The sequence below is a fragment of the Eubalaena glacialis genome, chromosome 14 (genome assembly GCF_028564815.1).
Source record: "Eubalaena glacialis isolate mEubGla1 chromosome 14, mEubGla1.1.hap2.+ XY, whole genome shotgun sequence".
NCBI lineage: Eukaryota > Metazoa > Chordata > Mammalia > Artiodactyla > Balaenidae > Eubalaena > Eubalaena glacialis.
In genome coordinates, this window is record NC_083729.1 from 57,302,150 (window position 1) to 57,330,000 (window position 27,851).

The 27,851-nt window shown below is 44.7% G+C and overlaps 1 protein-coding gene across 2 annotated transcripts in view; it reads left to right on the forward strand.

Annotated features, from left to right (window-relative positions):
- The first annotated feature begins 4,517 nt into the window (after positions 1-4,517).
- Positions 4,518-27,851, forward strand: part of MEIS1 (Meis homeobox 1) — a 136,612-nt gene continuing 113,278 nt past the window's right edge. For both annotated transcript variants that reach the window (XM_061210792.1, XM_061210793.1), the window contains exons 1-6: positions 4,518-5,234; positions 7,094-7,320; positions 9,185-9,326; positions 9,869-9,919; positions 10,759-10,809; positions 12,254-12,400. In XM_061210792.1, the coding sequence (XP_061066775.1) occupies positions 5,223-5,234; positions 7,094-7,320; positions 9,185-9,326; positions 9,869-9,919; positions 10,759-10,809; positions 12,254-12,400 (630 nt within the window). In that variant the 5' untranslated portion in view covers positions 4,518-5,222. The remainder of the gene's footprint in view (positions 5,235-7,093; positions 7,321-9,184; positions 9,327-9,868; positions 9,920-10,758; positions 10,810-12,253; positions 12,401-27,851) is intronic.

Consider the following 27,851-nt stretch of genomic DNA (forward strand, 5'->3'; position numbering starts at 1 on the left):
TTAGCTTTGACTTTTTGGTACCTTTCTCATATGGCATCCAGGCTCTTATCTCCAACATTCCTCTATTATCTCTAGTAGATTTTAAATCTATTTTCTTTGAACTGTCTTTCCCTTCTCTTATTTCTGTTTTTTGAAATGCAAACGCTAATGTGGGATGAGATTCAGAGGATGAATGTTCTTGAAGAACAAACCCTAAGCCTCCAGCCCACAGGACAACCTAAAGAGTAATCACAACATTTTAACAGGCATCTTAAAGTTAGGTGGCAGATGATAAACCCTTATCATTCTGTGAACACAGCTGCCAAACTCGATTGATTAACAGGCTTTTGTTTATTCTGGGCTGGCAAATACACACACATTTTACCTTAAGAGGTGCCTTTTTAATTTCTGAGGGTTTTGGAGCTGACTCATCAGTGTGAACTTCAGGGACAAAAGCCTAATTCCGGATATAGGTCTTTCCAAAGGCACGATTCCTTATAGGAAAACAGAACACTAGAGGGAAGTTCTCCCGGAGGACTGTACCAACAGCCTAAAGGGGCACTATTTGTTTTAAATGCCTCCTTGCTGGAGAGTCTAAACAATAGAGACCTAGGCCCCAGGCTGCCTCTTTAAAGTCCTCATTCTCTATCTTTGGGAAGATGCTCTGGGATGAGAAGGGTAAGCTGAGTATGGAAGGCCCATGTCAAAAGAACTAGGGGGCAAGTGCCAGAACCCTTCACCAGGCCAACTTTTTGCAAAATAAAAGTACTTTTGCCTTAAAAAGCAAGTATCTGAGATAAGCTAAAAAAAGGCACTGCCATAGAACAGCTATAAATATCAGTACTAGTTTTCTAAGATACCTAGAACTATCCCTTTACCTTTTCCTTTTAATAGATGATTAATTGCTGCCCTGCTAAAGGAGTTTTTTTTTCTTCTTCTTTTTTATGGCTACTATATTGCAACTCCAGAGGTCCTCTGTGCAATTTCTCTCAGCAAGCCCCAACTGTAATAACTGTTTGCTAATTGTAAAATCCTTATCCAGAATGAGGTTTGGGCAAACAATTTGTACTACTGTAATTACACTGTAAAAGTGTTTTAGTCTCTCGGTTGTTCAGAATTAATCTTATAAAGGCCTAGGACCATCGGGTTCACAGTTATACTTGGAAAGAAGGGGAGGGAAGGAAGAAGACACTTTTCAAAGCTAATGAGGTTAGTTTAAGCCCACAAACTCAAACTATCTCTTTCTTTAAGGAAAATCTGTTTGTCGGTAATTTAAAGTTGAAGATCATGGCTGAAGAGCGTAATAGTCTTTTACTGCTTGAAGTTTGGGGTTGTGTTGGAATAGGAGAGATTTACCTGAACCTTCTTTTTCCATCTCTGCTAGAAAACAAAAGAGAAAACTTACCGGAACGCATCAATACAAAATGCATTCTATTGTCAAAGAACTATATATACCAGAACTGGCCTTTTCCACATTTGAAAACGTGGCCGCAGACTTGAGGTAACTCCAAACCGGTCGGTCACCTAAGTCTTTGCCCGAGAACCCGTAGGGCTGTTAAAGACTATGGTGATCGAAATGTATTTCGCAGTAAATTTCTCTCGGTTAAATTATACTTACACAATCTCCTTCGCAGTTCATTTTAGGATCATAAACGTAGCTGTGCCCATGTCGGTGTTTGGCTTGACGCTCCCCTCCCCGCCCCCCCCACTTCGTGCCCCACTACCGCCAGCCGCGCTGATATCGGGAGGGCCTGCTGGAGAGAAAGAGCTCACACCCCAGCGAGCAGCCGTCGGAAGGCGCTCAGGTGTTGGCCGCTGCCGGCTGGGGTTCCAGGAAGAGCTTGCAGGCGGCCGGCCCAGTTTGGTCTTCTCTGTAATCGGAAAAGGATTGCGTTGGCTGGCCCAGCCAGCGCAGCTTCCCAGGAATTAAACAGAGAAATGGCCTTCTTGAGACCGGGAGGTCCCATCCTGGCCTGAGTTCTGTTTCCAAGTTCACGATGGGGAAGGGCCGGGGGGTGGGGGTTCGGGGTTACAGGCAGTGGCACAAAGGCGCTGGTAATTCACCTGGATCCTCTCGGCTGTGACACACGGGCCTGCCTTAACCTCCCGCGTGATGTGTCGAGGCGTTTGTACCAGAAAACTCTACATTTTGCGATGGTGAAAAGTAAAAGATCTTAAAACTTGGGGTGTGGGGGGAGAAAGGAAGAGAGAAGACAGAGATGCAAATGATGGGGGATCCTAGGATGAGTTTTTTTAACAGTCGGAGCTCTTTCAAGGAAAAACGCATCCGAAGGCGTTGGGTGAACGTGTCAGCCCTTCGGGAACACATGGGGCGAGTACGGCGTCGGGGCGGGGGAGATGTGCGGGAGTCTGGGAAGGCTCTGATGCTCGGCTTTATGAAAACTCCACTATTGGGGGGAACTGGGCGTTGACTCGTGAGAAGTATTAAAAGAAGCAATACATGACGCTTAGGGAGGTACGTGCGCTCGGTGGAATCTGATTCCAGATCTACGTTCTGATGCTCGCCCTGTGTCCCCTGCTCCTCGAAAGCCCACTTAAACAGAAACTTCAGTCCTGTCTCTCGGACCGATGCGAATTCTCTTTTAGTTTGCGCATTAAGAGTTGGCTTCAATACATTTGAGAGCTCCTAATCTTTTCCAAACAGTCTATGCGGATACGAGCCCCTAATCTTTCTCAAAACTCTTCCCCCTTCCTTCACCTCCCCCGCTTTGGGTTGGTCCGCAGCTGGCGGGGTGGGATGAGGGTAGGGGCGATGGGAGCTAGAGGCCGACTGCTTTGGGGGAGTCAGCCTTTTGGCCACCATCAGGGCGGGAATCCGGCCTGGCAGTTTGCCTTCCCGGCAGATCGAAGCTCCCTGCTGATCGATTATTTGATAATTGATTTTCCCCGCAGCCAATAAGCTGCTGCCTTGGCGGGAGCGTCTCCTGATTGGCCGAGCCCTCCTCCCCGGCTGCCTACCGAGATTTGGGTGAGCTCATTTTCCACTCGACCGCAGGGGGAGTTTTCTGCGAGGTTTCAGCTGGAGGGAGGAAAAAAAAAAAAATCGTGCTCCGAGCCGAGCGAGCTGCGAGCCCTGGTCCGGGATGTGAGGTTTCCAGCCCGCTGGTCGAGCTGCTGCGGCTGAGCCATCTCGACAGATCAGAGCCGGGCGGGCAGAAAAATAAAAACGAAAATAATAAATATAATAATATAATAATAAAGGGCAGGTTTAGAGCGGGAGAATAAAGAAAAGGAATTTTTTGTTTGTTTAAACCGGAAAATAGGTATTTAAAGGGAGAAAGTTCAAATTAGTGGCTGGTTGGGGCCTCCGAGTTGTGGGTAGGGGCAGCTTTTTGTCTGAAATCTCAGCCCCCGAAGTGAATTTCTTTTTCTTTGGCACTGGGAGTTTTCCCTGAGCCGGACTGGGGATCGGAAAGAGGAGTGGGGGGAAGAAGGGCATGGGGAGGAAAGCGCGGGGCGTCGCCGGGGAAAGAGCGTGGCCGAGGCCGGAGCCCCTCGGCGCCTCGAAGACAAAGGCAGCGCGGCTGCAGCCCCAGCCGAGCGCGCCGACCCCGCTGCGCCGCGCCCTGGGCGCGCGGCCGCCTCGCCCGGAGCGGGTCGGAGAAAGAGCCTCCCTCCCCGCGGCTCCCTGGCCCGGGCTCCACCCGCGAGGTCTGGCTGCCCAGAGCCCGCGTCGGGTTTCGCTTTCCGGCGATCATAAATAGCTTCGTGTTTGTAAACAGGCGCTGGGGGCACATTCCCGGCTCTGGGCTCATTGTTCCCTCCCTTCCTCTCTCACTTTGCGCAGGACGCCAGGGCTGGGGCTGGAGGCCTCCGGGACTAGGAGGTGGGGGCGTCCAGATCCCCAAAGTGAGAAAACGCAAGCATTTCCTTTCCTTGGGCCGGGTGTCCACCTCTGACAGCAAAAAAAAAAAAAAAAAAAAAAACCTCTAAGGTGGATCTGCAGAAAGCCCCAGCCATCTCCACCCCACGTTCTCGGGACTTCTTCGCACAGCCTTTCCCAGCCCTACTCCTGCTCCTCCTCCTCTTCGCTCCTGGTTTGACTTTTCTACGTGGTGTGTTTGGTTCTAAGAATCCACTACTTTCTGCACCAGCCCCCCTCCGCCCCGAAAAATACTGGCAGACCCCAATAATTTCGAGGAAAGTCAGGAAGTCAATCCACGGAGCCCTGTGCAAAATAACTCCCGTTGCTGCCTGCCCCGCTTTTATTCCCAATCTATTTCAAGAGAGCTTTGGAGAGAGAGTCTGGAGGGGGAGGGAGAGAAAAGAATACGGAAAATAAAGCCAGCGGCCGGGGGCTACTACCCGCGCTTGTGCGCGTGTGCCCTGGGTGTGTGGGTGTTTGTGCCTGGGCGTGCGATTTAATGGAGCGCCTCTCTGCCTCTCCAGTGTGGCCAGAGCTCGCTTCGCGCACCCACCCCTGCCGAGGAGCCTACTTGCTGCAGCCCAATGCATTGTGTAAGACGCGACCTGTTATGGCCACCACTACTTCCGGGTTCTAGCATTCTGGTCGGAATCCACCTCTCCGCCTGTGCAACACACACTTTACACACGCACGGGGACTGCAAGCGGGCAGCATCGATCGTGGCTCCTTTAAGACAAACTCAGACAGACATTTTTTTTTAACCCTCCTCCTCTAATCTCCCTCCAGTGCAGCAGTTGCAAAGAGGGAGAGAGAGAGAGAGAGAGAGAGAGAGGGAGAGAGAGAGAAAGAGAGCGAGCGAGAGAAGAGAGAAACTGATTAGGAATTAGGACTGATTCAAGGGAAGCGAGCGCTAGGGCTTTGTGCATTTGAATATTAACATTTGAGGTGTTCTGACCAGAAGAAGACTGAGCGGATGATCATTCATTCACCACGTTGACAACCTCGCCTGTGATTGACAGCCGGAGTGGCAGAAAGCCATGAGATTTGGTAGTTGGGTCTGAGGGGCGCTTTTTTTTTTTTAACTGATTTTTTGGGGAGAGAAGATCTGCTTTTTTTTTTGCCCCCGCTGCTGTCTTGGAAACGGAGCGCTTTTATGCTCAGTGACTCGGGAGCTTTGCTTCAGGTCCCATAGACCGAAGATCTGGGACCAGTAGCTCACGTTGCTGGAGACGTTAAGGGATTTTTCGTCGTGCTTTTTATTTTTTTTTCCGGGGGAGTTTACGTATTTGTTTCTTTTCACACTGGCCTTAAAGAGGATATATTAGAAGTTGAAGTAGGAAGGGAGCCAGGGAGGCCGATGGCGCAAAGGGTACGTATTAAAAAACAATTGTGGAACTCAAATGTGAGATTAAATTGAAACGTGGCTGAAAGACACTGCTAAAAAGTTTCCTTTTTTCTCTGTCTTTTTGAATGAGGCTCCTAAAGCCGTGGCCTAAAGCGAGAGGATTTATTCAATGCATTTGTAGACTTATGTATATTAACATGTAATTGTTAATTCAAGTAATCAAGTTTTCTATAGATTCCTAACCAGCAGCTATATAAATAAAAATACAAGCTCGGGTAATCATCTGTTCAAAAAACAAAAACAAACAGTGCTAGATACCTAATGTTATATAGCGTGAGCATTCAAGGAGCAGAAGTTTAAAGCTATTTTTAAATTAAAATAAGCAGCTAGAAACTTCTGATATGTTATTGATTATGCTCATCTTTAATATCACTGAAAGTATTTAGCATTTTTAAGCAAATAACTTTGTCATAGTACAACGGTTTTGGGGGTCGGAAAGCATTCATCTTTTAAAAGTAATTTTAATGTACATGGTTTTTTATGCAAGGTAATACTTTGTAAGTTTTTCTTAGAAGAGCCCTGCACTAATTGGATACTAAGCACACAACTACTCACTTTAAAAATGCAATACTAATTTCCCCAATATTCCTATTTGAATGGAAATGTAGTGAGAGTAAAGTGAGACAATGACAACCCAACAGAGGTAGTTTCTTAAAAGAAAGGGGGTCTACAAAAAGCCTTCCTTGCATAATTTGTGCCCTGGCCCTCAAAGCCCTGTTTGCAAAAGAAAGTTACTAGGCTGACACATTTTTTCTTTACTCCTTTGGTTCAGGCAAATGTCAGCGTTCTTCCAAACTCTTTTCACACCTCTGGCTTGAAGGAGATGAAAGTGGCAATTCCTCTTTTCTTTGAAAATCATTTCACTCTCGGCGCCTCCAAATCTTGGGAAAAGAACATGCCTGAAATGAAGCAAAGAGGAAAACCTAAATAGCTAAATTTTGCACACAAAAATAATGACAATATGAAAGTAGTTTTTCTGGAGAAGGAAGATGGGGGTGGGGGTTGAATGTGCATTTACTTTTAAATTTGCTTTAAACCTGATGACTAACATTTAGCTCACAGACTTCTAGTCTAGGGGGAACGTTCATAAGAATAGAAAAAATAGAATAACTGCTCCAACTATACATTTTCTTTAACTTGAGGGGAATATTGCCCAATTCTAAATTCAGCCCCGATGTTGAAGAGAAGCTACCCTTCTCTGAGTTTCACTTATAAGGGAGCCAGTTAGTTTTGTATGATTTAGCAGAGCTTGTCTTGGAGAGCAAAGGAAATGCAGTGTCTTGCAGGACTGCCTAACCCCACGCTGGCAGGGAAATAAAATGAGAAGCCTGTCTGAATTCACGTGCTTGGCTTAGCTGTTCCCATCGTAACTTTTTTTTTTTTTTTAATTCCCCCTGATGGGAAGGGTCTGTGAAACTAGGCGGGTTTTCTGTACTGTCCTGGCACGTTTTATTATTGTGATTTTGAATTTCCTCCTCTAGAGACGTGCACGTTTTACCTTCTGCCCTCCGGGAGAATGCCTCCCTTTCTTCCTTCTTTCTTCCTTCCTTTTTTGCCAAAGGATCCTGAATTTCTGGCTAGTTGATAGGGACACAAGTTAGGGCAAGACTATTCAATCTAGCCGAGTCTTACCGAGAATCCTAGAAATTTTACTTCTAAAAATATTTTTTTAAATGAGAAATCTCAACTTCAGAGATGCAAGGCCACCGAATTCGGGGTTGAAGGATCCAGCTGGACTGACATTATATAAGCTCCGTGCCCTGCCGTTCCCCCATTTGCCTGCCTGGCCTTCTGAACCTGTTTCTCTCCTGTTTGTCATGCAGTACGACGATCTACCCCATTATGGGGGCATGGATGGAGTAGGCATCCCCTCCACGATGTATGGGGACCCGCACGCGGCCAGGTCTATGCAGCCCGTCCACCACCTGAACCACGGGCCTCCTCTGCACTCGCATCAGTATCCGCACACAGCTCACACCAACGCCATGGCTCCCAGCATGGGTTCCTCCGTCAATGACGCTTTAAAGAGAGATAAAGATGCCATTTATGGGTAGGTACGACGGGCAGCAGGCTAAGCAGTTGAGAGGCGATGCTTTCTCTATTTCCCTTTGCCCTCAGTAAGAGGAAAGCCAGAGCCCTCTGGATTGGAGGTACATTATTTGGTGACTTTTCATTCGCTTTGCATGAAGATTTGGGGGAGGCGGCCTGCCATCCCAGACGCCCCCCCGCCCCCATCTCCGCACACGCTCCGCGCGAGTCCAGAGCCCCGCTCCGCCGAGGCCATGCCCGCGGAGGGGTCGCCGTGCAGAAGTTGCCAAATGTCCCTCGTCCCCCCAGACCCCGGCTCGGTAGCTCAGCGGGTTGGAGTCCTCACTCACTCGACTTCGCAGGGAGAGTGTTGGGGGTTTCTAAACGTAGGCGCCTTTGTGTTGGAACGAAACTTTTAGTTTAAAGGAAAATCTTTTAAGCCACGGATTGTTGTGACTTGCTAAGTTTACTCAGCCACCGTATGCTGGCTCTGCCACCGCACAATAAAATCAAGGCAGGCCAGCTGCAGGTCAGGCAAGGGGGAACATGCTTTGCATTTAGGGAGTTTGACCACTGTAGTCAAGGAGAGGAACTCTCTCTGAATTGTCACAGACCTTAAGAAACTTCTAGCCATTTTAGGACTTTGCGTTCAAAGGCGAAACCTGCAGGATTTAGAAGTAGATGCGGGGTGCTCTCGGGCCGGTGTCGTCTTCCGCTGCAGTTCACACCGTGTTCTCCCGGGCCCTTGGGTTAGACCCTGGACTAGTAAAACCCTCTGAAAGTCACTTGTGCCTACTGTGTGCTGATGTATTGGGGGACCTCTTTTTACTTTGCAGCCACTTTTATTTTTATTTATTGCTTCTTTTGAAAAAAAAAAATCAGGCAACACTGACCCTCCCTGGCTGAAAACCCTTTCTGCTTTATCTTCTGGTCCCTTGTGCGAAGGGCTTGTTTAAATCCCAGCGTCCTCTCCGCAGTGTTGTTAACTGCAAATCGTTTAGGCTCCGGGACAGAACATTTGGGGAAGCTTTTTGAAAAGGACCCCAAACTGTTAAATTCCCAGCTGGGCTGTGAGAGCTAATAAAAGACTTGAGACACCTCTTTGGGCATTAGAGGAGGCTTTTTTTTTTTTTTTTTTTTTTTTTTTTTTGATGGGCTGGGATAAGCGACATCTAGGCCCCTCGCAATACTAGCTGCTTTGCCATTACGCAGGAACAAAAATGAAAGGCTTGACCGCAGGAACATTTGAAGGAACTTTCTTTGGGGGGCGGTGGGGACCATCGGCGAAGGGAGGGAGGTGTGCAGGGAGCCGAGGAGGAGCCCTCCTGCTCTCCGAGAGCCGTGGGGTCGGGATCGGGAGATGCAGCCCTCTGACAGTCGGTCCCACAACCAGAGAGGTCCTTTCCCCAAGTTAGCTGAGCGCCTGCCACCAAGATCCCCAGAGCCTTGGGCTTCGCGAGACGGCCTTGGAGGAACCCACTTGAAAGAGCTTTCCCACCCCCTGCGCCCCGCGCCTTTCCCCCCCCTGCAGGTCCTGGGTGTGCAGAGGAGGGACGAGGGCCGGTCGGGGTGGGAAACTTAATTCAAAATGGCTGCTGGAACCGCTTGGGTTTTATTCTTAGCAAATGTTACCAATTTCTCCGGCCAGATATGGTGAACCGATCCTCAGATACGGTCCATGGCTTAGGGCCTCCGACTTCGGGGGCCCAAGGAGGAAGGGGAGGTGAGCAGTCACCTGGGGGCGCGGGGGAAGGGGAACAAGTAGATGACAAAACCAGGGAGGGGGTCCCCGCCTTGAGCTCGTCCTGCTGTTTTTCTTGGGCGCCTTTTTTCACTGCCGCGGGACTAACCATTGTGTTGTTTGTGACTGTTGTATTTTCTTGCAGACACCCCCTCTTCCCTCTCTTAGCACTGATTTTTGAGAAATGTGAATTAGCTACTTGTACCCCCCGCGAGCCGGGGGTGGCGGGCGGGGACGTCTGCTCGTCAGAGTCATTCAATGAAGATATAGCCGTGTTCGCCAAACAGGTCAGCAAAATCAATGTTTCAAAAGTAAAAGAAAATAAAAAAGAAAAAGAAAAAGAAAGAAAAGAAAAGAAAGAACCTCCCTCCCTCCCACCCAGCACATTTGCAAAAGTAACCAGCGAACAGTCCGCCCTAAGCCAGGCCTGTTACATCTTCTGTGAGCTTTTCCTCCTAAATGAGTGTCTTTGCGGACGCCTGAAAATCACCCCAGTTCTTACCCACTCCCGCTACCTAACCCGACGCAGAAAGCTCAGTCTGTAAAATGCAACCCCAAAGCCCACGCGCAGGAGCTGCCTTGGACTTGGCGAGCTGGGCAGCGATCTCTTAGAAGCACAGTTGCTGGGAGAAGTAACCCTGTGCTCTGGGCTTGTTTTCGGATTCTTTGACTCACATTGAAGGGTTTCTGCACGGGACGAACTCGGTGTCACAGAGCCTCTCCCGGAGGTTACATCCTGCCCCCGACAGTGTAATGAGGCAAGAAACTAGGAAGGCGACCAGATTTCAAATGTTTCTTTCTCTCCCCACCCCTTCTCACTTGTATTTAGATTCGCGCAGAAAAACCTCTATTTTCTTCTAATCCAGAACTGGATAACTTGGTAAGAGCGGACCCCTTACTCCCCTCCTCCCACCTTCCCTCCCCCGCCACAAAATCTCCCCTCCTCCCACCTTCCCTCCCCCGCCACAAAATCCCCCCTCCTCCCAAGCTTTACTTTGAGAGCCCTGAGGTTTCTAGACCGGTCTTCCCCTATCTGCAAGTGGGCTGCAAAGGTTTCCATCCACCCGCAAGTGGTCCGGGACAAGGTCCCGGGGAAATAAATTCACCTCGAGAGGGGCCGGGCAAGCCGGCGCGGGGAAACGCGAGCTTTGTTTTTTATGACAGCCGGGCAGCGCGGCTCTAATCAGCCCGGGGATTTATCTCCGGGCCTGTCAGCGTGTGTGCTTAAACTTTGCGGACTTCCCAGCCCTCAAAGTCGCGTCATGAGGGCAGCGACCGGGCCAGAGGCCCCAAACCACCAGTTTATCTGAAAGGTGTGCAGAAGGTGGCAGAAAGTTTGCAGTGTGAAAAGCCACAGTCTGGGGACTGTTGGGAATATTTTCCGTGCACTCCTTGCAAGGAAACACCTAGTCGACGGATGCGGCCCTTTGGGGGTGGGGTAGGGGCAGTGGGGCTGAGAAAGGCGGGGGGAGCCATGGGGGAGGAGAAGGTTTATGATCCCCCCTTAGATGCTTGGTTGTTGTTTTAGCTATTTTTTTCTCCTTAAGAAATATAAACCTCTAGATGGTACCCACTCGCTGCTGTTAAGTTTTAGTGTTATTGCCATAAATCAAAATAACTCTATTTGGGGGGCGGGGGGAGGCTGGTGATGTTAGAGCTGCAACAGCCAATTTTCTGCAAACTAGGAATGGGGCGCTCATTCTTTTTGTATCTTTGCAGATGATTCAAGCCATACAAGTATTAAGGTTTCATCTGTTGGAATTAGAGAAGGTAATTTCTCTAGTTTTTTCTCCTTTTGCTTCCCCCTCATGCCCAAACACACAGAGGGGGAGGGTTCAGAATGGCTGAAGTTCAGGCTTCTGAGACATTTGCATAAATGACTTTCTTTCTGGTAATTAGTGTCAAGGCCAATCTTAGCGTCCATTTCTCTTTGCAGTTTAATTACAATTTTAGCCACTAAAACCGGGATCACAAAAGCCCTAGCCTTGTATTCATTCTTAATACCTTGCTGGCTTTGTATAAATAGTTGCAATTCTACGCATCCCCTTTGATGTTTAGAATGCTGTTGCGAGTTTGCTTGCAGGTTATATACCTCTGTGGTCTCTTCTCTTCTTCCTCCTCCTCTTCTTTGCTACCTCTGAGAGGGGAAAAGTTTTGTTTAGTTTTAGTGAGTTTCTGGAAGACAGTCTGAGAGCAGCCGCAGGTCAGACACAGGGGAGAGGCAGAGGGGGAGGAGGAGGAGGCAGGGAGTCTGGAGGAGTGGTGGGGGAGGCACTTTAACCGTTTTGCAGAGACAAAGCAGAGTTGATAGTTGTGTCAATTTCTTGAATCTGAGAATCCTGCACACACCCCACCTTCACACTCAAGAAAGGGTGTGGGATAACGTGATTTTGCTAGCTGTTCCATAAATCTCAGCAATAAAAACTTAATGCATTGTAATTCAAACTAACATTAAATTGCAAGCACACTGGGGTTTCTTGTGAATTTTTGCATGTCAGTGCTGCCTGGGTCCTGTAAGAGACCACTCCACTTATGCCTAAATATTTTGAAGCATCCTTTTTCCTTTTTTTTTTTAAAAAAAAATCAATTCGATAACTTTTTGTGGCTGTAGGGTTTTTTCCCCCATATCATGAGTCTTTTTTTTTTTTTTCAAGGAAGCATCATAAAATATGCTTCTTGTAGATAGAAATCCTCATGACAAATGTTACAGGGACTTGGGTTGTCAGGCATATATCCTATACCAACACAGTATTGGTCCTTTGGAGATATATATATAGATATATATAGATATATATATCTATATATATATACATATATACATATACATATATATAAATTTTTTCTTAGACATGTTGGAAAAGGATTTCTGATAAAGTAACTGGATGAAATTAAATAGTTTACCTTAAATGTCACCCACGCAGGTCACCTCTCTAATGGCCACAGCCCCGGGAGCCGATGAATTTAACACGGGTGTTGAATATGTTGTAGCCTGTGAATCATCTTGTCACTGTCAATTTTCTGCGATATCTCTATTTTGCAAGAAAAGAAAGTTATTCCTAATTCTGGATGCGTCTGAGGGTCTCTGGAGGACAATTGCCCTGTGTTTCCCCTATTTAGAAGTTTGGATCTCACAAGGGGGGGTGGATTGCACTTGTCAATGTCATTTATGAACTCCTGATTATATTTCCATTTTTTTATTTCTGTCATAATGTAGGTACACGAATTATGTGACAATTTCTGCCACCGGTATATTAGCTGTTTGAAAGGGAAAATGCCTATCGATTTGGTGATAGACGATAGAGAAGGAGGATCAAAATCAGACAGTGAAGATATAACAAGATCAGCAAATCTAACTGACCAGGTATGCGCTTTTCAATTTCAACATCCCTGGGAGAAAAAAAAAAAAAATCTGTATGCATATTGCTTGCTGGGTCACTACCACCTCCTTTTATTATTTGCATATGATTAAGTTCCTTTTAGATACATTTCCATCGAAATGAAAATTTTTGAATAATGTGGCTATTATTGCTTCATTAAGGCTGGCTCTGGGATTCGACCTGGAGTGATGAGCTTGTAAAAGCTTTGCCTGCAAACTTGACCTGTTTCTTGTCGCTTTTAATTTTTGTCTTTATTTTATTTACCCTCTATGATAATGGGAGTGTTAACTGCCAGTGACCGCCTCTGATTGTAGGGCTTTGTTCTGGAGCATTTTTTCCCCCTTCTATCTCGAAGAAAAGAAAAGTGTAGGGTCTGCTTATTTCTTATTTTATTAGGAATAAACCCAAGATAGGTGGTCTAAGAGAGACAGGGAGGGTTTGAAATCTAGCAAATGCTGGCTATTTTCTCCCTGACTATACGGTTCATTAGCCTGTCTTGTCAGTTTTCCTCGGCCGAACGCTTCTAGACCTCACTGAACATTGCTTTGTGCAGTGATTGCTGCAAACTCGCCCATTTTATTGTACTTAATAGAAAAAATAAGACCAGGCCGAGGTTATAAAAACAGATAAATATGGACGTTTCTCCTCCTCCTTTCCACTCATCCTCCAGCTGGTACGTGCTCTGGGCCCTCTGGGTTGGCAGCTTTTGGAAGTGTCAGCGACAGGGGTGCCCCGGGACTCCCTCGGTGTGGCGGGTGGTGGACCTCGCGCCGCCCTGCTCTGAACTGCCGGCCTCTGCTTGCTTCGCCCCCTCCTCTCTCGTCCTCCCTCCAGGCCCTTCTTCCGCTGCTTTGCTAAGTGGGGACGACTTTTATTTGGAGTTGCTGGGGGGATTTCTCTCTCTCACCCCAACACCGATGTTTGCTCCCAGTCTCTCTCTCCCCCCCCGCCTCTCCTGTCGCTGTATCTCTGGATTGGTCCAGAGGAGTTGCAAAAATGCACTGAAAGTGAAAACGTGAGGAGTGGGTGAGATGAAACAGGGCTCAGGACAGCTCTCGGTTGCGAATTGTGGCACCGCGTCTAAAGATTTGGGTGGCGGGCCTCCTGTGCCTCTCCACCTATAAGTGAAGGCCCAGAGTTGTTTCTCTTTCTGACTTGGCACGTGAGCCCCGTCTTGGGGGAGAGAGCAGCCTGCCTTTGTTAGGCCAAAGGACAGCCGGTCATGCAGAGTTTTCTTTGCAAGCTCTACCATGATCACGGTTGGCCAGCGGCTGCCTTGCAGACTCCTTGCCGGAATGCCCGACTCCTCGGTCTTGGTGTCATCTTAAAGTTTGCTTCTCTCCATATCACCCCTTAAAATAAATTCCCAGCTTGGATTTCTCTGGGTAACCCCGCGGCAGAGGCTGAATTCCTCCTTTTCCCACGAGGAGTGGAAGGCAGGCAAAGCTGAGCTTTAAAAGCGCCAACGCGCCGAGTCCTTCCTACTATTTGGCGAGTTGCAAACTTTCGGCAGTGTAGACGACACTCGGAACAGGCAGCCTGCGCGATCCTGGAGCGTCCCCACCGAGGTGGGAAACCTGCAGGCGGCTCCGGGTCCCGGCCCCGCCAGCTGCCCGGCCTCCCGCCTGGTTCAGGCCGCCAGCCCTCACCCCGGAGCTGTTAAATGCAGATTCCGCTGAGGAACCCTCGGGTAACTGCTGTTGAATAAAAATTGTAATCCAACAAGCCTAACTAGAAAATGGGATTCTAAAAGCTCCGGAGTGCTGGGTACATAAAGCTATCTGAGCAAATTACAAGAATCGCTTAGGGGCATGAATGAAATCAACACTTTAATTGCTTCCAAAATGAAGATTTATACCCCATTTTCTCATCGAATCATTATTTTATTAAAGTCAAAGATAAAGGACCAGAGTTCGGGGTGTTTTGGGGGGGATACAAAATTGATAAAACATCATTCAGTTCTCCCCCTACTCCTTAGGTAAACTGTTACTCGGTTACCTTTATTTGAGATATGCAGATTGGTAGGCAGTGGTCTTGGATAAAAATTCGCACTTTATGCACCTCCCCACCTACAAAATGAGCAGAGTGCCTCCCGCTCTCGCCGCTTCCAAGTGGGCTTCGCAGCTCTGGCTGAGCTCGTGGCACCGTTGGCCTGTGCGCGTGGGCGCACTCGCGTGACCCCTCGGGCTCACCGAAGTCTCCGTTGGTCGTAGGGCAGCAAACCCCAAGCTTGTGCTTTGGAATTGTCCGCTTCCCTGGAGCCAGGAGCGAGAGTGCCGGGGCTCCCTTTGGGGAGGGGCGCGCAGAGCGCGGGGCGCACGCGGAACTGTGCCTGGGCCGCGGGGTGGAGTCCCCTGTCCTGGGAGTTGGGGACGGAGGGACGAGGCACTAGGGCCGCCAGGTGGGCGCCAGTGCTCCCAACTGGAGCCGGCTCGCCGGTCCCCGGGGGCCGGGCCCGGAAAGGACGGCCTCGCCACCTGTCTGCGAATGCGGCCCAGCCAGTCTGTGCCCCGGTGGAGGGCGCGCTGCGGGACTCGATGCTTCAGGTGTGGTGCGAGCGCGGGGCCTCGTTAGCTCATTAACCCCTCTGTCTCTAGGGCCTGCCGGCTGCACGGTTTATTTTACTTTACTTTTCTCTTCGGAGGACGCGAAGGCTGCCACCCGCGCGGGGACTTGGGATCCACGACTTTGATACCAGCCGGTTTCCCGGAGGGCTAAGGCGGCGGAAATCTACTTGGCCTTGTAGTGTCGTTAGTTTGGTGGGATTTTTTGTTTTGGTTTTTTTCTTATCAGATTAAGACGCCAGTAGAAGCCGCAGTCCCGCTCCCACCCCACTCTCATCTCCCTGCCCCCCAGACCCCGAAGTCCCAGGCCCGGGAGTCACCTCCCGCGGGCGCAGGCCTCCCGGGCGCCCTCTCCCGACTGCCACGCTCCCCGCTTGGCACGGACGCTCCCGACGCCCAGGGCCTGGGAGCAGCGAGGGGCACCGGGGGCTTCCGAGCCTCGGCAGGGGGTGAGGGCCGGGCCGAGATCCCGGGAGCGGGCGCAGAGGCGGCCACCGTGCGAGGCGTCGAGGCCAGGGTTGAGCCTGGTTGGCGATGGAGAAGGACGCAGGGCGAGGGGAGGCGGGGCGCGAGTTCGGGGGACCCAGGGTGGAATTGGGGGCGCCAAGAGGGGTTACGCGGGGAAGAATCTGGCTGCCCAGTCGCTAGACTTCAGGCCGCACTCCAGGAGGGAGCTATCGAATTAAGCCTTCCTTCCCAGGGCTGTTTGTTGCTCGCCACTCTTTGAATCTAAGCATTTTCCATTTCAAGGAGGGGTCGAGAGAGGGAGTGGAGAGAGGAGCGAGAGTCCCCGGGCCCTGAAGGCCACCAGCCAAGGTGGCCTGGCTTGCTGGTAGCGAGCGGGAGTAGCTTGGCCTGTGCTCGGGCGCCAACCCGGGTTCTCCTACGGGCAGTGGGAGGCAAAGAAAAGGTCCCTTTGGATTACAATTTTTATTCAATAGCAGCTCTCCGGGGGGTCCTCGGCTGAATCTGCATTTAACAGCTCCTGTGCAAGGGCTGGCGGGCTGCACAGGGCGCCCTGCTGCCTGTTAATCCAGATTTGTCTCTAATATCTGGGGAGAAGTAATGTGGCTCGCGGAGATGGAACCAGAAAGCCAAGCTCGCCAGGCAGGTTAAATGCCAAGTGCTGCTGAGCTCCCCGGGGAGGGGGGACAGCCGCCGGGGCTGCGTAGCCCAGGCTGGAAAGCGCCAGGCTTCTGGGCCTTGGGGATCAGGGGCAGCCCTGAGCCAGTGCGATTTGGTTCCCCAGTGGGCCAGGGAACCCAGGTGGCGATTGTTTTATTTGAAGAGTCCGGAATGTTGTTTCTAAAGCATAGTTTGAGATAAAATTCTTAAAACTGAACTTGATCGAAAGCACCCCTCCCTGCAAAGTGTGATGGGGGTGGCTCCAAGGGAGATTTAAGCTTTCTCTTTTGGAGGAGGTGTTGCTAAGGGATGGGGATAGGGAGGCCTAATATTCTTGATGTATTAGATCTGCTGCTTTAGGGGAAGAAAAAAATAGATGAGCCTATGGGATATTTACTAATACTAGGAATGCAAGCAATTTATTTTCATCCAATAAGAAAACTGGATACAAACATCAAGGGATAGGAAAATGGTCCCTTTGTCAGTTAGTTTGTTTCTAAATGCTTACACATGGACACATCTTATTTAAGTTGTAAGTACTTTTAGAGTCTCAGTTAATGCCTTAATCCTGGAACCTCTGTGTCCACAGGCCTTGCAAGTGATGGGGTCTTGAAACCATCTAACTTTATTTTGATTGTTGTTGTGAGTCATGCCGGGTACTCTTAATTCCCTTTGGAAATATGTCAGAGGGAAATTATGGCAAGATTCTCTTTAATGATTAAATAATAAGGTGTTGACTGCTTGTCACTACAGTGGCTAATTGGGATGTTCATTCTAGGCCCTTTGTTGCTTAGTATCCTTTGATTTCAAAGATAGTTGTTTACCAGATGTGTTTTTATTGTTGTGTTCTGATTGGCTCTTTGTGTGTATTTATGTGTGAATGTCAGAGTAGGGATGTATTGATTCTTATTAGGGGCATGTCAAAAACATTTGAGAGGAAAAAAAAGAAGTACAGAGTATATGCAGATAGGTTGAGATCAATTACATTGTTAAATGTCTCGAAGTCTAAATGCTAATACTACAGAAGTTATTCCCCTTCCCTAGATTCTCTCTCTGTCTCTCTCTCTCTCTCAGTGGAAGTCTCCAGTGCAAGTTCTATGGTTAATAGAAAGCAATGATACTAATGCTACTTTGTACAAGGTAAAGCCCCATAACAGTAACTATCGTTCAGTGATTTATCTAGCTCTGTGGCAATAGGTCACTCAAATAGCAATCCCTTTCCCACCAGAATGACTCCATTGCTCATGATTTGGAAATATATAGAGTGGTTGTGTGGACTCTTGCTGTCGGTCCTAACATAGAGATTTTTATTAGAAAACATGGAGAAACTTAAATAGTAGAAGAAGAAGAGAAGGAGGAGGAAGAAGAAAAGGCATTAAAATACGGGCCCTGCTTTCAAAAAAGTAACTGAAATATGCTGTAATTGCCCAACTTTGAAAATAAACAAATTTTAAATCATTATGTTTTCAAACACTCGTATGTTTAAATGTTAAAATGTTTGTCATAGTCCGAAAGATTTAAAACACAGCTGTTGCCGGGTGATGGATGGAAAATTATGGAATAAAACTCCATATTCTTAAAAACAAAGACTATTTGTGGTCCCATAGTAGAAACGTAGGTTTTTTAAGGCCAAGCGGTTAGACTAAAGTATTACCGAGGGGCCTACTGTTATAAAACTAGCTTACCTTCCCTCGCAGGTGGAGTTGGAGAAACTGAAGAGAGCATAACAAGTTGTATTAAGACACTTATAAATGAAAATGCTGTCAAATGAATTCAAGTGAAGTATTTTCACATTGGTAATGCTATGCTTGCCGTTGCAATAGCAATATTTTCTCATGAAATGTAAATATGTCAAACCAATGTGAAATGCTTAAGTTTTAATAAATGATCATTTAATCAACAAATACAACCCGAGTATGTATACAGAAACTTTTAAAGAAAAGTCGGCGTACAGCCAAATTCCTATAGAGACTAGCAAGGGAATGATCAAAAAACGAACACAAAATAAGACTTCCTGTAAGAAGGTCTATAATTCAACATTATTTGACTCCACTGTCAGGGAAATAGTTGAAGGATAGTAAACTGATACCATTCTCAGTCATTTTTGTTACACAGTCTTAAATGTTTGCAACTATAACATTTTCCATGGCCTTTTTGGATTATGGTATCTGTTATATTTGTATCAAAGTAGCACTTGAGTTTATGTTATAATTGAAACAGACGTTTTTGCCATTTCTCCTGAGTGCAAAAAATTAATTTAATATTTAAAAATGACATCAAAACTATGGGAAAGTATTCTTTTACAAATAAAGAAATAAAAATAGAATACACGTGACACAGTGTATCTGACAGTTGTGCAGATGTTAGGCCTGAAAGTTTTCAAAATCCCAAGTAAAACAACACCGCTGTAAATCACATAGGGCTTGGTGTCCTTACTAGGCAGGAAACATCAGGATATTGGTACCTGTTAAAAAGTTAGGGTCTAAAACATGAAATACAGACTCACAATTTGAATTTAAATAATCATTCCAAAATTTGACTTTGGGGATCCAGTAGAAGTTTGGATATTTTACTATCTTAAATATTTGTGAAGAAACCTCACGTGTATAAAATCAGTTTTGAAAAATTCAAGCAGACGAGTATGTGTATGTAGTGTAAAAGGTAAAAAGACTCCCTCACTGTATCCTTAATTTAATATGCCATGATTTCAGGATTATGGGAATTTGGGAAAGCTTATTGGAGTCTTAAACAGCCTCTCCAGAAAGTGGACCTATATCGGGCAATTGCTGGATTTCCCACACTTCTAAATTTGACATTTTAATAAATGATATAAAAGCTACCATGTGAAATAAGCGAGTATATATTCATTTAAATATTTGTCACTAGAATCCAATTTCAGTCAATTTAATGCATTCATGTGTGCAGAATTAAAGCAATTGGCAACACTTTGCTACACTCTCTCTGAACACTCTTTTTCCAAATAGCATTTCTTAATCTAGGAAATATGTTCTTGTTAAAGGAAAATACAAGAGTGCAAATCTTTTGAAATTATTTTATATTTCTGGACTTCTTGGTTCAGAATTCCTAAAACTGACTAAAACATATCAAAAAGAGTTTATTCTCTGTTGAAAAAACACTTTTTTTTACATTTATTGAATTATACACCTGCTGTTTATTGGTATCATGAGTACATACAGTTAAATACAAATTATAACCAGAACTAAGTCATTAACTCTCTTTAAGTCATGCAATAACCATACTCTCGCTTTTCCATGCACCACTGTATATGGCATAAACTAATGCAGGATAACTAAGTTGTGAAAATAAATTTTATATTATTTGCAATCCTCAAAAATACATTTCCCCATTGATTTCTTCCCTTGATACTCTCGTGACTCCATTTACAAGTAATAGGATTTATAATCATGAGGTAAAGAACCGTGAATGTGAAATGTTATGGTTTTTTAAAAAAACTTAAATGAAATTGTATTTTTCCACAGAAAGGAAATGCTGTTACTGTTAATAAGTTTACTAAGTAATACTTTTAAAATCACTGCAACTTTTTATGAGTTTAACAAGTTTAAGCAACATTTTATAGTCTTCTTTTTTTTCCTTCATTTTGACACAATATCAAGTCTTAAATTTTACAATGGATTTAAACATACATGATTCTGACTCATTTAGAAGATAGTCATAAGTAAATAATTAACATTTTGAGTGATATTAGAATGATTCCTTGACAACATATGCTAACTGAGAATTAATTGTTATCATGAATTTCCATTTCTATAGATTTTTCCTCACATTTTACAACACAACATGATTGCATGCTCATTATTCATTAGCTGTAAATGTCTGGGTTGTTGGTTGTTATTTAGCAAGACAGAGCTATAGCTGTTTCTTTTTCATATCACTTTTTCCCCCACTGACTGGCAAGCCTCCTATGCCTGAGATTTGAACTTGAACTAGTTTGCTAGGTCTCGTTTCCCTATTTGAGTACCTTGTGGGTTATTACCCACATGTGGGTTTATTTTCCTGAGAAGATGAAAAATGTTCCTCACTTTAGAACAGGAATGAATAGAAACCAAAGTCATCAAATATTCCCAAACTGTGCTTTACAATTAGGTGAAAAACTGAAAACTGTTATTCTTGCTTGCTTTCCCCAGGGCTGTGAATACTTGATGTAAAGATTCATATCAGCCTCTTCGTGCTCTTCCTCTTAAGGCCTAAATGTTTGTTTTCAGTGACTGGATTCTTAACTGATAGTCCATATTTGGTCCCAGACCTCCAGGATTTACATTTTATTCTGCATTTGCATTCACTTTATGTCCCATAGAAACTCTTTAAAGTCAAGTGTGTTTATGACTATTATGAAACTCTGGAAAATGAAGTTTATAATGAAACTGACATAGTCATCAAAAGGACAATGAAGGGAGCAATTTGATGTAAACCCAGAGTTTTCTTATTCGGTCCCAGCTTGTAAAAAGGCTTATCTCTCTTCTTTTAAAAACATTAGAAGCTGAATGGATAAGAACTTCTTTGACAATAAAACTCCTCTTAATGGCTCCATAACTATTTGGATGTGTTCTCGAATGTTAACTTAATTTGACAGACAAGCTATAATTAACTGTGACCTATAGTGTTTTCTGTAATTCAGAGACTATTCCTTAGCGATCTGAAAACTTAATTTCATACTAAATGGTGTACAATGTCTGCGGGTCTAAAGGCGTACTTCCACTATTTTCAAGAAGTGGAAATAGTTTGTGTGTCTCCTGGGCTTCAAAAAGGGAGATACTTCGGGGGTGGGGAACTAACAATTTTTACTGCGTAAAGTCCTAGCAAACTACCTAGTGCACATGGGTTCTTTTTGAATTTTTTTTTTCATAACCTTCCTTTCTATTCAGTGCAATGTTAAAATTATTCACACAAAGGAAAAAAAATCCACTGTGTGTTTCATGGGACAAAAACTCGTACATGACATTTTAAGTCTAGGTGTTTCATTGATCATAAAAAGCAGTAGTGTACAGAGAGAGTTCAGAATTGCAGCAAATAGGTAAAACCCTATTAACTATGATGCTACAATCACAATAGAAACTTTAGCAGTAAAATTAAATTGGGCATTTTGTGTTTAGTTGGAACATTTACTTGAAAGTTCCCACCAGATCTGGGGTCCTTTTTACATCCCCTCCCCACCCCAGCTTAAGAATATTTTAGCGTTAAGAACTTTGTGATAACTCACCATTGGACATTACTTTTATTTGAAATTGTTCATTCATAAGAGACTTCATCTCCTGAGTAAGCACCCTGCCCTTCACTCTTGAACAGTTCAGATAAACGTATTATTTATTTACAGTCTATTGTATACATTATTTATGGGAAATATGCTCTAACTCTACAGAGCATATGGAATTTATCTTTGCGAGATATGGGTCGCATCTCTGCCAAGAGTGGCATAGCCCTGAGTAGATAATAAGACTGCCCTCAGTGTACAGATAAACATCATCTCTTATAGAGTCAGTACGTGTTAGCATTTCATAATAACAGGCGCAAATGCATTTTTCCACTTTCATTTTAATTGTTTCTTGGCTCTAGCTTCTGCCAAAGAGAATCCGGAATTTCACATTTTGAATTGATCTGGGTGATTAATATGTTTGAGGGGGAAAATAAGATATTGAGTAGCAGAATCATTTAACCCCTTCATTTCTTTCAGCATGCTTCCCTGTCCCTTCCTTAAGGTGTTTACCATTTTCTGAAGAATCTTGTCCATGACATTTTTAACATTGGTTGTATATTTGGTGGCTTGGCCTATTGTTTCACCTTACTGGGATGCTTTATAAGCTGTATTCAAAACAAAAACAGCAAGAAAAATATCAGGCTCATTGTGCCCTGCACTTCCTTGCACAAAATAATAGAGACGTGTAGACTGCGCTTGTTCTATGCATATCAAGTGTATTGTTGGTGCTCAAGTATTTTTTATTCTAATAATTATTCAAAGCCAGGAACAATCTACATCTGAGTGAGCATAAACATTTTTATTCTGGAATTTGGGATTTGCAGCAACTCAATTTTATTTTCCAAATTACCCTGCCATTTCAATTAGGTGCATTGTTCTTCTCTCGACTGTTTCGACATTCTAAAGGTTTGCTTGCCACCTAAAGGAGAGCGTTGCTTGAGTATTTAATATTTATTGAGGGAATGTAAAGAACATGCCAATAGAAAAAGAGGAGAATAAAACATTAACAAATCAATTATGGGGCTTTTCTTCACTTGTAGTATACTTCTAATACTCCAAATACTCTATAACTGTTAAAATAATACAAAGAGCCTCAAGAATAATAGCCCTGGGTATGGAGGAAGAATGGCATTCTGATTAACTGGAATTCCTTAAAAAGTGCACCAGTGGTACAGATCAGCCTCCTGCTTCTGGAATTCACAGTTGCTTTAGTTGATCTCTCAGTTAAAGGCCTTGAACTACAGAGAACTTAGCCAATCTAGGAACCAGAAACACAAATTAAATTTCAAGATGCTTTGAGAAAGGCCTCTCTAATGATTTTACCGAGATAAATAATGAAGAAAAGGGAACAATCTACTCCCCACCTCCAAATTTCACACTGTGAGAGGGCTTGAAAATTCAAAAATCCTTGAGGAATGATGATACTTAGAAAATAAAATTTGATTGAAAATATAAAAACTGGCAGCACTTCTAAAACACACACACACACACACACACACACACACACCGGAAAATTAGAAAATACCCTGTTGCTAATTGTTAGTGGAAATCAGTGGTAAATGTAAGCTTCCGCTATTCTTTTATCCAAAGCGTAATGCTGTAAGGTAGTAGAATAAAACATGACTGCATCTTGGCTGAATTCTTGTTTCCTTCTTGTGTCAAAATTGTGGATTTTCTGGTCTGAGAGTTTAGAAGTAGAAGAGAGAAGATTTCAGAAACACTTGAAAGAGAGTGATGAAGGGCATTGATGGTAATTTCGAGTTACACAACCTTTCAGGCTGGCGGTATCCCAATAAAGTATATACACAATGCAGGCTGTGCTGTGAGGGGGTAAGTCACTTCACCTCCCCGAGCCTCAGTTTTATCATCTGTAACATGGGGATAAAGAACCCACTTTACTGAGCTGCATAAGAACTAAGTAAGAATGCACATAAAGCATTTAAAACAGTAAACCCTAAACAGAACCTTACATAATATTTCATCTTCTTACCTGTACAGTCTGCCCAGCCTTCAACAACATGAATCTGATTTGGGGAGAGGAGATTGGGTAGTTGTTAATGGGGTGTGATTTTACAGGCCATTATATAATCATAGAGTTTAAGCAAAATACTGTCTTAATTCCTATGAGGAGGGGTGGCTATTATTCTGATTTCATCATAGTGTGAAAGGGGACTGCCCACTCAGATGTGTGGCCAAGATAGGACAGTGAATCACTACAGATTTGTTTTTAGGTTCAACTTCAAATAACAGTTATGTGCAGATCTTGTGCTGAGTACTTTTTTCCCACATTTCTGAGTGCAAATGCTTCCTGGCTGAGGTCCAGTTGCTAACAAGATCTCAGTATCTACTTGTACTCAGGATACAATGTTTTTGGCCTTATCGGATGTTCTTTTTGCTAGGATGGTTGCCTAGAAAATTTGTGGTTTGAAGTTGTTATATATAGGACACTTTTGAGTTTATTTTATCTTAATTTGTTTGCAGAATGAGGCACACCGAATACTGAGTTACAAATGTAAAATAAAACATTGGGAAGCAGGCAGTCTTATGAAAGGAACTTTATAACACCAGGTATGCTGACATATAATTTACAGATTCTTCTGCCACTCCTAAATAGCAGTGATAGAAAATCAGCTAAATTTCAGCGTAAAGTTCTCAGCAGATAAATGAAGAGTAAGGTTTGAATTATTTAGGTACAAATATTTGGAAGTACAGTGGTGGCAGTTGGATTTGAGGTTTTTTGTTTTTGTTTTTTTTTAAACGTTTAACTGTGAATTATAGTTCACAGGTAAAATTTCAGGAGTAAAAGCATATACAGTCAATATAGGAGTTTATTTTTATTAATAGTATGCCAGCCATAATACAATAGCATAGGAAAGGAAAGGTTATTAAAACGTAAATTACGTACTTTTACTAAGATTCCGAGTGTAATGAGGCTTTAACTTCTCTTTTGTTCTCCACAACAAACTGCTTAGTAGAATTTGAACATTCAGTGCACTTGAACCATCTTTAGTTCTGCCTCTACTTTGCAGTTTTGAGATTTGGATAAAACTGGTATCACCTCTTGGTAGCAGTTTCCCTTTGGGTGTAATTTTTCTTTTTCTTTGTAATTGTCTGAATGTCCCTACCCCAAGTGCGAATCTATATCCTCTTCTGAGACCACAGTGGGGTCACTAAGGGATGGTGTTGGCATTGATTCTCAATGTCGAAAAACTGGGCAAAATGTATCAGTGCTGTGTGGATTTCATAAGGAAAGCATTTGGAATATTTTGGGTGGTGTTTTATATCTGTCGTCGTTTTCCTTCGCATTGTCAATTCATGTATAATTTCCTGGATGAATTATTTCAACTCTGCAGATTAGTAATGACCTGAGACCGTCAGAGTTGTGACCTAAAAGATATTGGGCTGTGGGAAAGTAGGATTTTAAGGAGCTTTCGGGGAGTGACCCATCGTGCTGGGCCTGAGCTTCCTAAGCTCACTGCCCTCCCTGCTGCCTTGAGTATTGGGAGAATGAGGCATGGATATTTGCAGGCGAGTAGGCAAAATAGTTAAGGGCTAGGAGATTTTAAAAATGTATCTGACTGCCTCGCTGCTTTAGATTCCATCACAGTGTAATTAAAAACACTAAAATCAGTTCTCTCCACGTTCTTTTGCCCTATTCCTCATGCATGTGATGGGTGCATGGCGCTGTGTATACATGAAAGTGCACTTGCGTGTCCCCCCATGTCTGAACCAGAGGCTTCGGTGATTCCTGGAACTCAATCACCTGATACAAAACTTTTCATTTAAAGATGAAATTACTCCTTGGAGAATTTTCACCAAAGGCAAAAAAGCACAAAAATTCTTCTCCTCCTCTCTACACGCCCCATTACACAGAGATAGAGGATTCAATGTTTGAAAAATTATCATTTTTGTAGGTTTCATTTGTGGGATGTGAGAGCTGGGAAATATAGAACTCAATGTAACAGATGCTGTCTCTGCCTCCACAAACTGCCCACTCCTGCTATCATGCAATCATGTGTGTGTGTGTGTGTGTGTGTGTGTGTGTGTAAATGTATATACATATATATGTATACATATTTAAAGCAATACATCAGAGTTGCTATGTTGTTAAGGTTTTAGAACTCTACCTTATTCGATGCTGAGTTAGACACACTTATGCTGTGCGTCAAGTTACCGGCTGGTACCAAGGTCGTGAGCACCATAATTAAGGGATAATTGAATAGTCCTTGAGGTGCATTTCTAGATGAAAAGTCCACAATGGCAAATATGGTGGGGCTGGACCTGTGAGAAGAGGAAGGGTGGTGTCTTGGGGAGAGCCGCAGATCCTGAGAGGGGTTGCTGGATTCCCATTGTCTCACCACAAATTTACCATCTGCCCGGAGTCACCAGAATTACCCTCAGGCCTCTATTAAGTGGGGGTAATAAGCGCATTTTATCGCAGCATTAAAAGGGGGCCCAACAAGAACCCTGGCAGGCCGGCAGACTTGGCCAAGGCAGGTGGTAGAGGCGGGGACGGGGAAGGAAATGAGAAAAAGGAGAAGTGTGTGAGGGAGATAACCTTTGAAAGAGTCTGTCTCCCCGGCACGTGAAGGCCACCACCAGGGACCGCCCCAGAGCCTGACAGTCACCTCCCGAACTTTATCATCTTTCAGCAGGACCAAGGGTGGACTTAGAAAAGGTTTTGCCTCCAGACCATTCCCGAGCACGTTTCAACGTGGCCCTGATCCGCAATATGTGTGCAGGCTGCGGTCTTAATCTGTGAGCTTCTGGCGTTTAAAAACATATACAATCTTGAAAGGGAAGGGAGCAGTTTCACTGTGTTAAAGCATCCTGCTCAAAGTTGTCCTGGTTAAATGAATTTTGCTTAATGATTTCCAGGGATTTTTTTGGAAATCCGTATAAAGAATTTTACATTTTCTTGGAATTATCTGAATTTGCAGCTGGATAGTAGGTTTTGAGAAGAGCAGGCTTTACTAGAGCAGGTTTTGCTAGAGCAGGGCTTTAGCAAATTGAAGGTGCGATTTGGCGGCCGAGTGTGTAGGGAGCTTTCTGGTATGCTTTGGTTATCAAGCAGATGCCAGTGGGAGCCACCAAGATCTTCAAACAGGAGTTTCAGCACAGCAGACTTCAGATACTCATAAATAAAAAATTCTCAGGATCCCCAGTTTCTCAGCTTCATGTACACACAGGTAACATGTACCCCTTTTCATAGGAAGATCTGGACCCCTTTTGTCCTTACTTCTCCGTGTTTGGGTCTTTCTGGTGCCTTTTCTTCAGATGGCACCATTGGTTGAGAGACACATTGAAGGGTCATACCTGCTGAAGTTATGTGCCTTTAAGGATCCTGAGGGACACTGTTTAGACAGAGGTGAGAAGTCTAGGGAGGGGGACTGATTAGATGTGGCTATGCTGGCGGTGTGGCGTGGTGGCATTCGGTGAGCCCGCCGGCTCTGCCTCGTGGGCCAGTGCAGGTATGCGTGTGCACATGTGTGCGTGGATGTGTGCAGATGCAGGGGCGTGAGCGTGTGTACATGCACATTGGTGCGTTCCCCACGTGGATTGGGACTCCCCTGGTCTGGAGGGACTGGATTGTTCACTTTTAGAAGCGAGCCAGCTCTTTCAGGCCACTAGAGATCATTTACTAAAGAGGCCCTGGTGGTTTGAAAAAGTAAGTGTACTTCCCCAAAGAGAAAGCCTGTTGATAGGTGCAGACTGAACTTCAGATTTTGGACACTGTGATCATTTCATCAATTTCTACATAGGTGCTAGCTGACCTCTTCAGAATCCAGATCCCGAGACTCTCATTTATCCACCTTTTTTAAGTGGGACGGGTAGGGTAGAAATTTTGAAGGAAAAAAACCTCACTATTTTGGCCTGAAAAAAAAACAAAAAATGATTCTGGCATCATACTGATGTGATGAAAAACCAAGTGCAATAAAACGTCAAAGTGCTTCGTAGACTGTAAAGTGATTTATAAATATTAGGTATCAAATGAAACTCGATGGGGTGGGGAGGAGCAAACCACCTGTAAAATCATGTTATTTGAAGGTGAAAATAAGATCAGTTTGCATCCCCTGAGCACACACCAGCTGGGAGATAGCCCAAGGCATAGCGAGCTGTACACGAAGCCAGCTCGGGTTAACCGTTCTTTCCAGAAGGTCCATAAACTGAATACACCTGTATGTAGATATTTCAGGGTTGACTAGGTCAACCTACGTTGTTCCATTAGTGTTGTTACTTTATTATTGTCACATTAAAAGCTATAGTAGGTGCCCCTTGCTGCACGCCTAGAAATTGATGTATGCTATGTCTGCAGAGGAGTATTTTCTTAATCCTCATTTACGGATTAGGATGTTAAGGTTATGGAGGTTGTGACTTGTCTTCAGACCGTGTAAGTGGTCTAGGATGTGTCTGGCTTCAAATTTACTTTCTTTTGCCTGTGTTATCTTGCAACAGAGTATTATTATATTATATTTTTATAGTGGTGTACGTTTGTGTGAATGCAAGTATGGC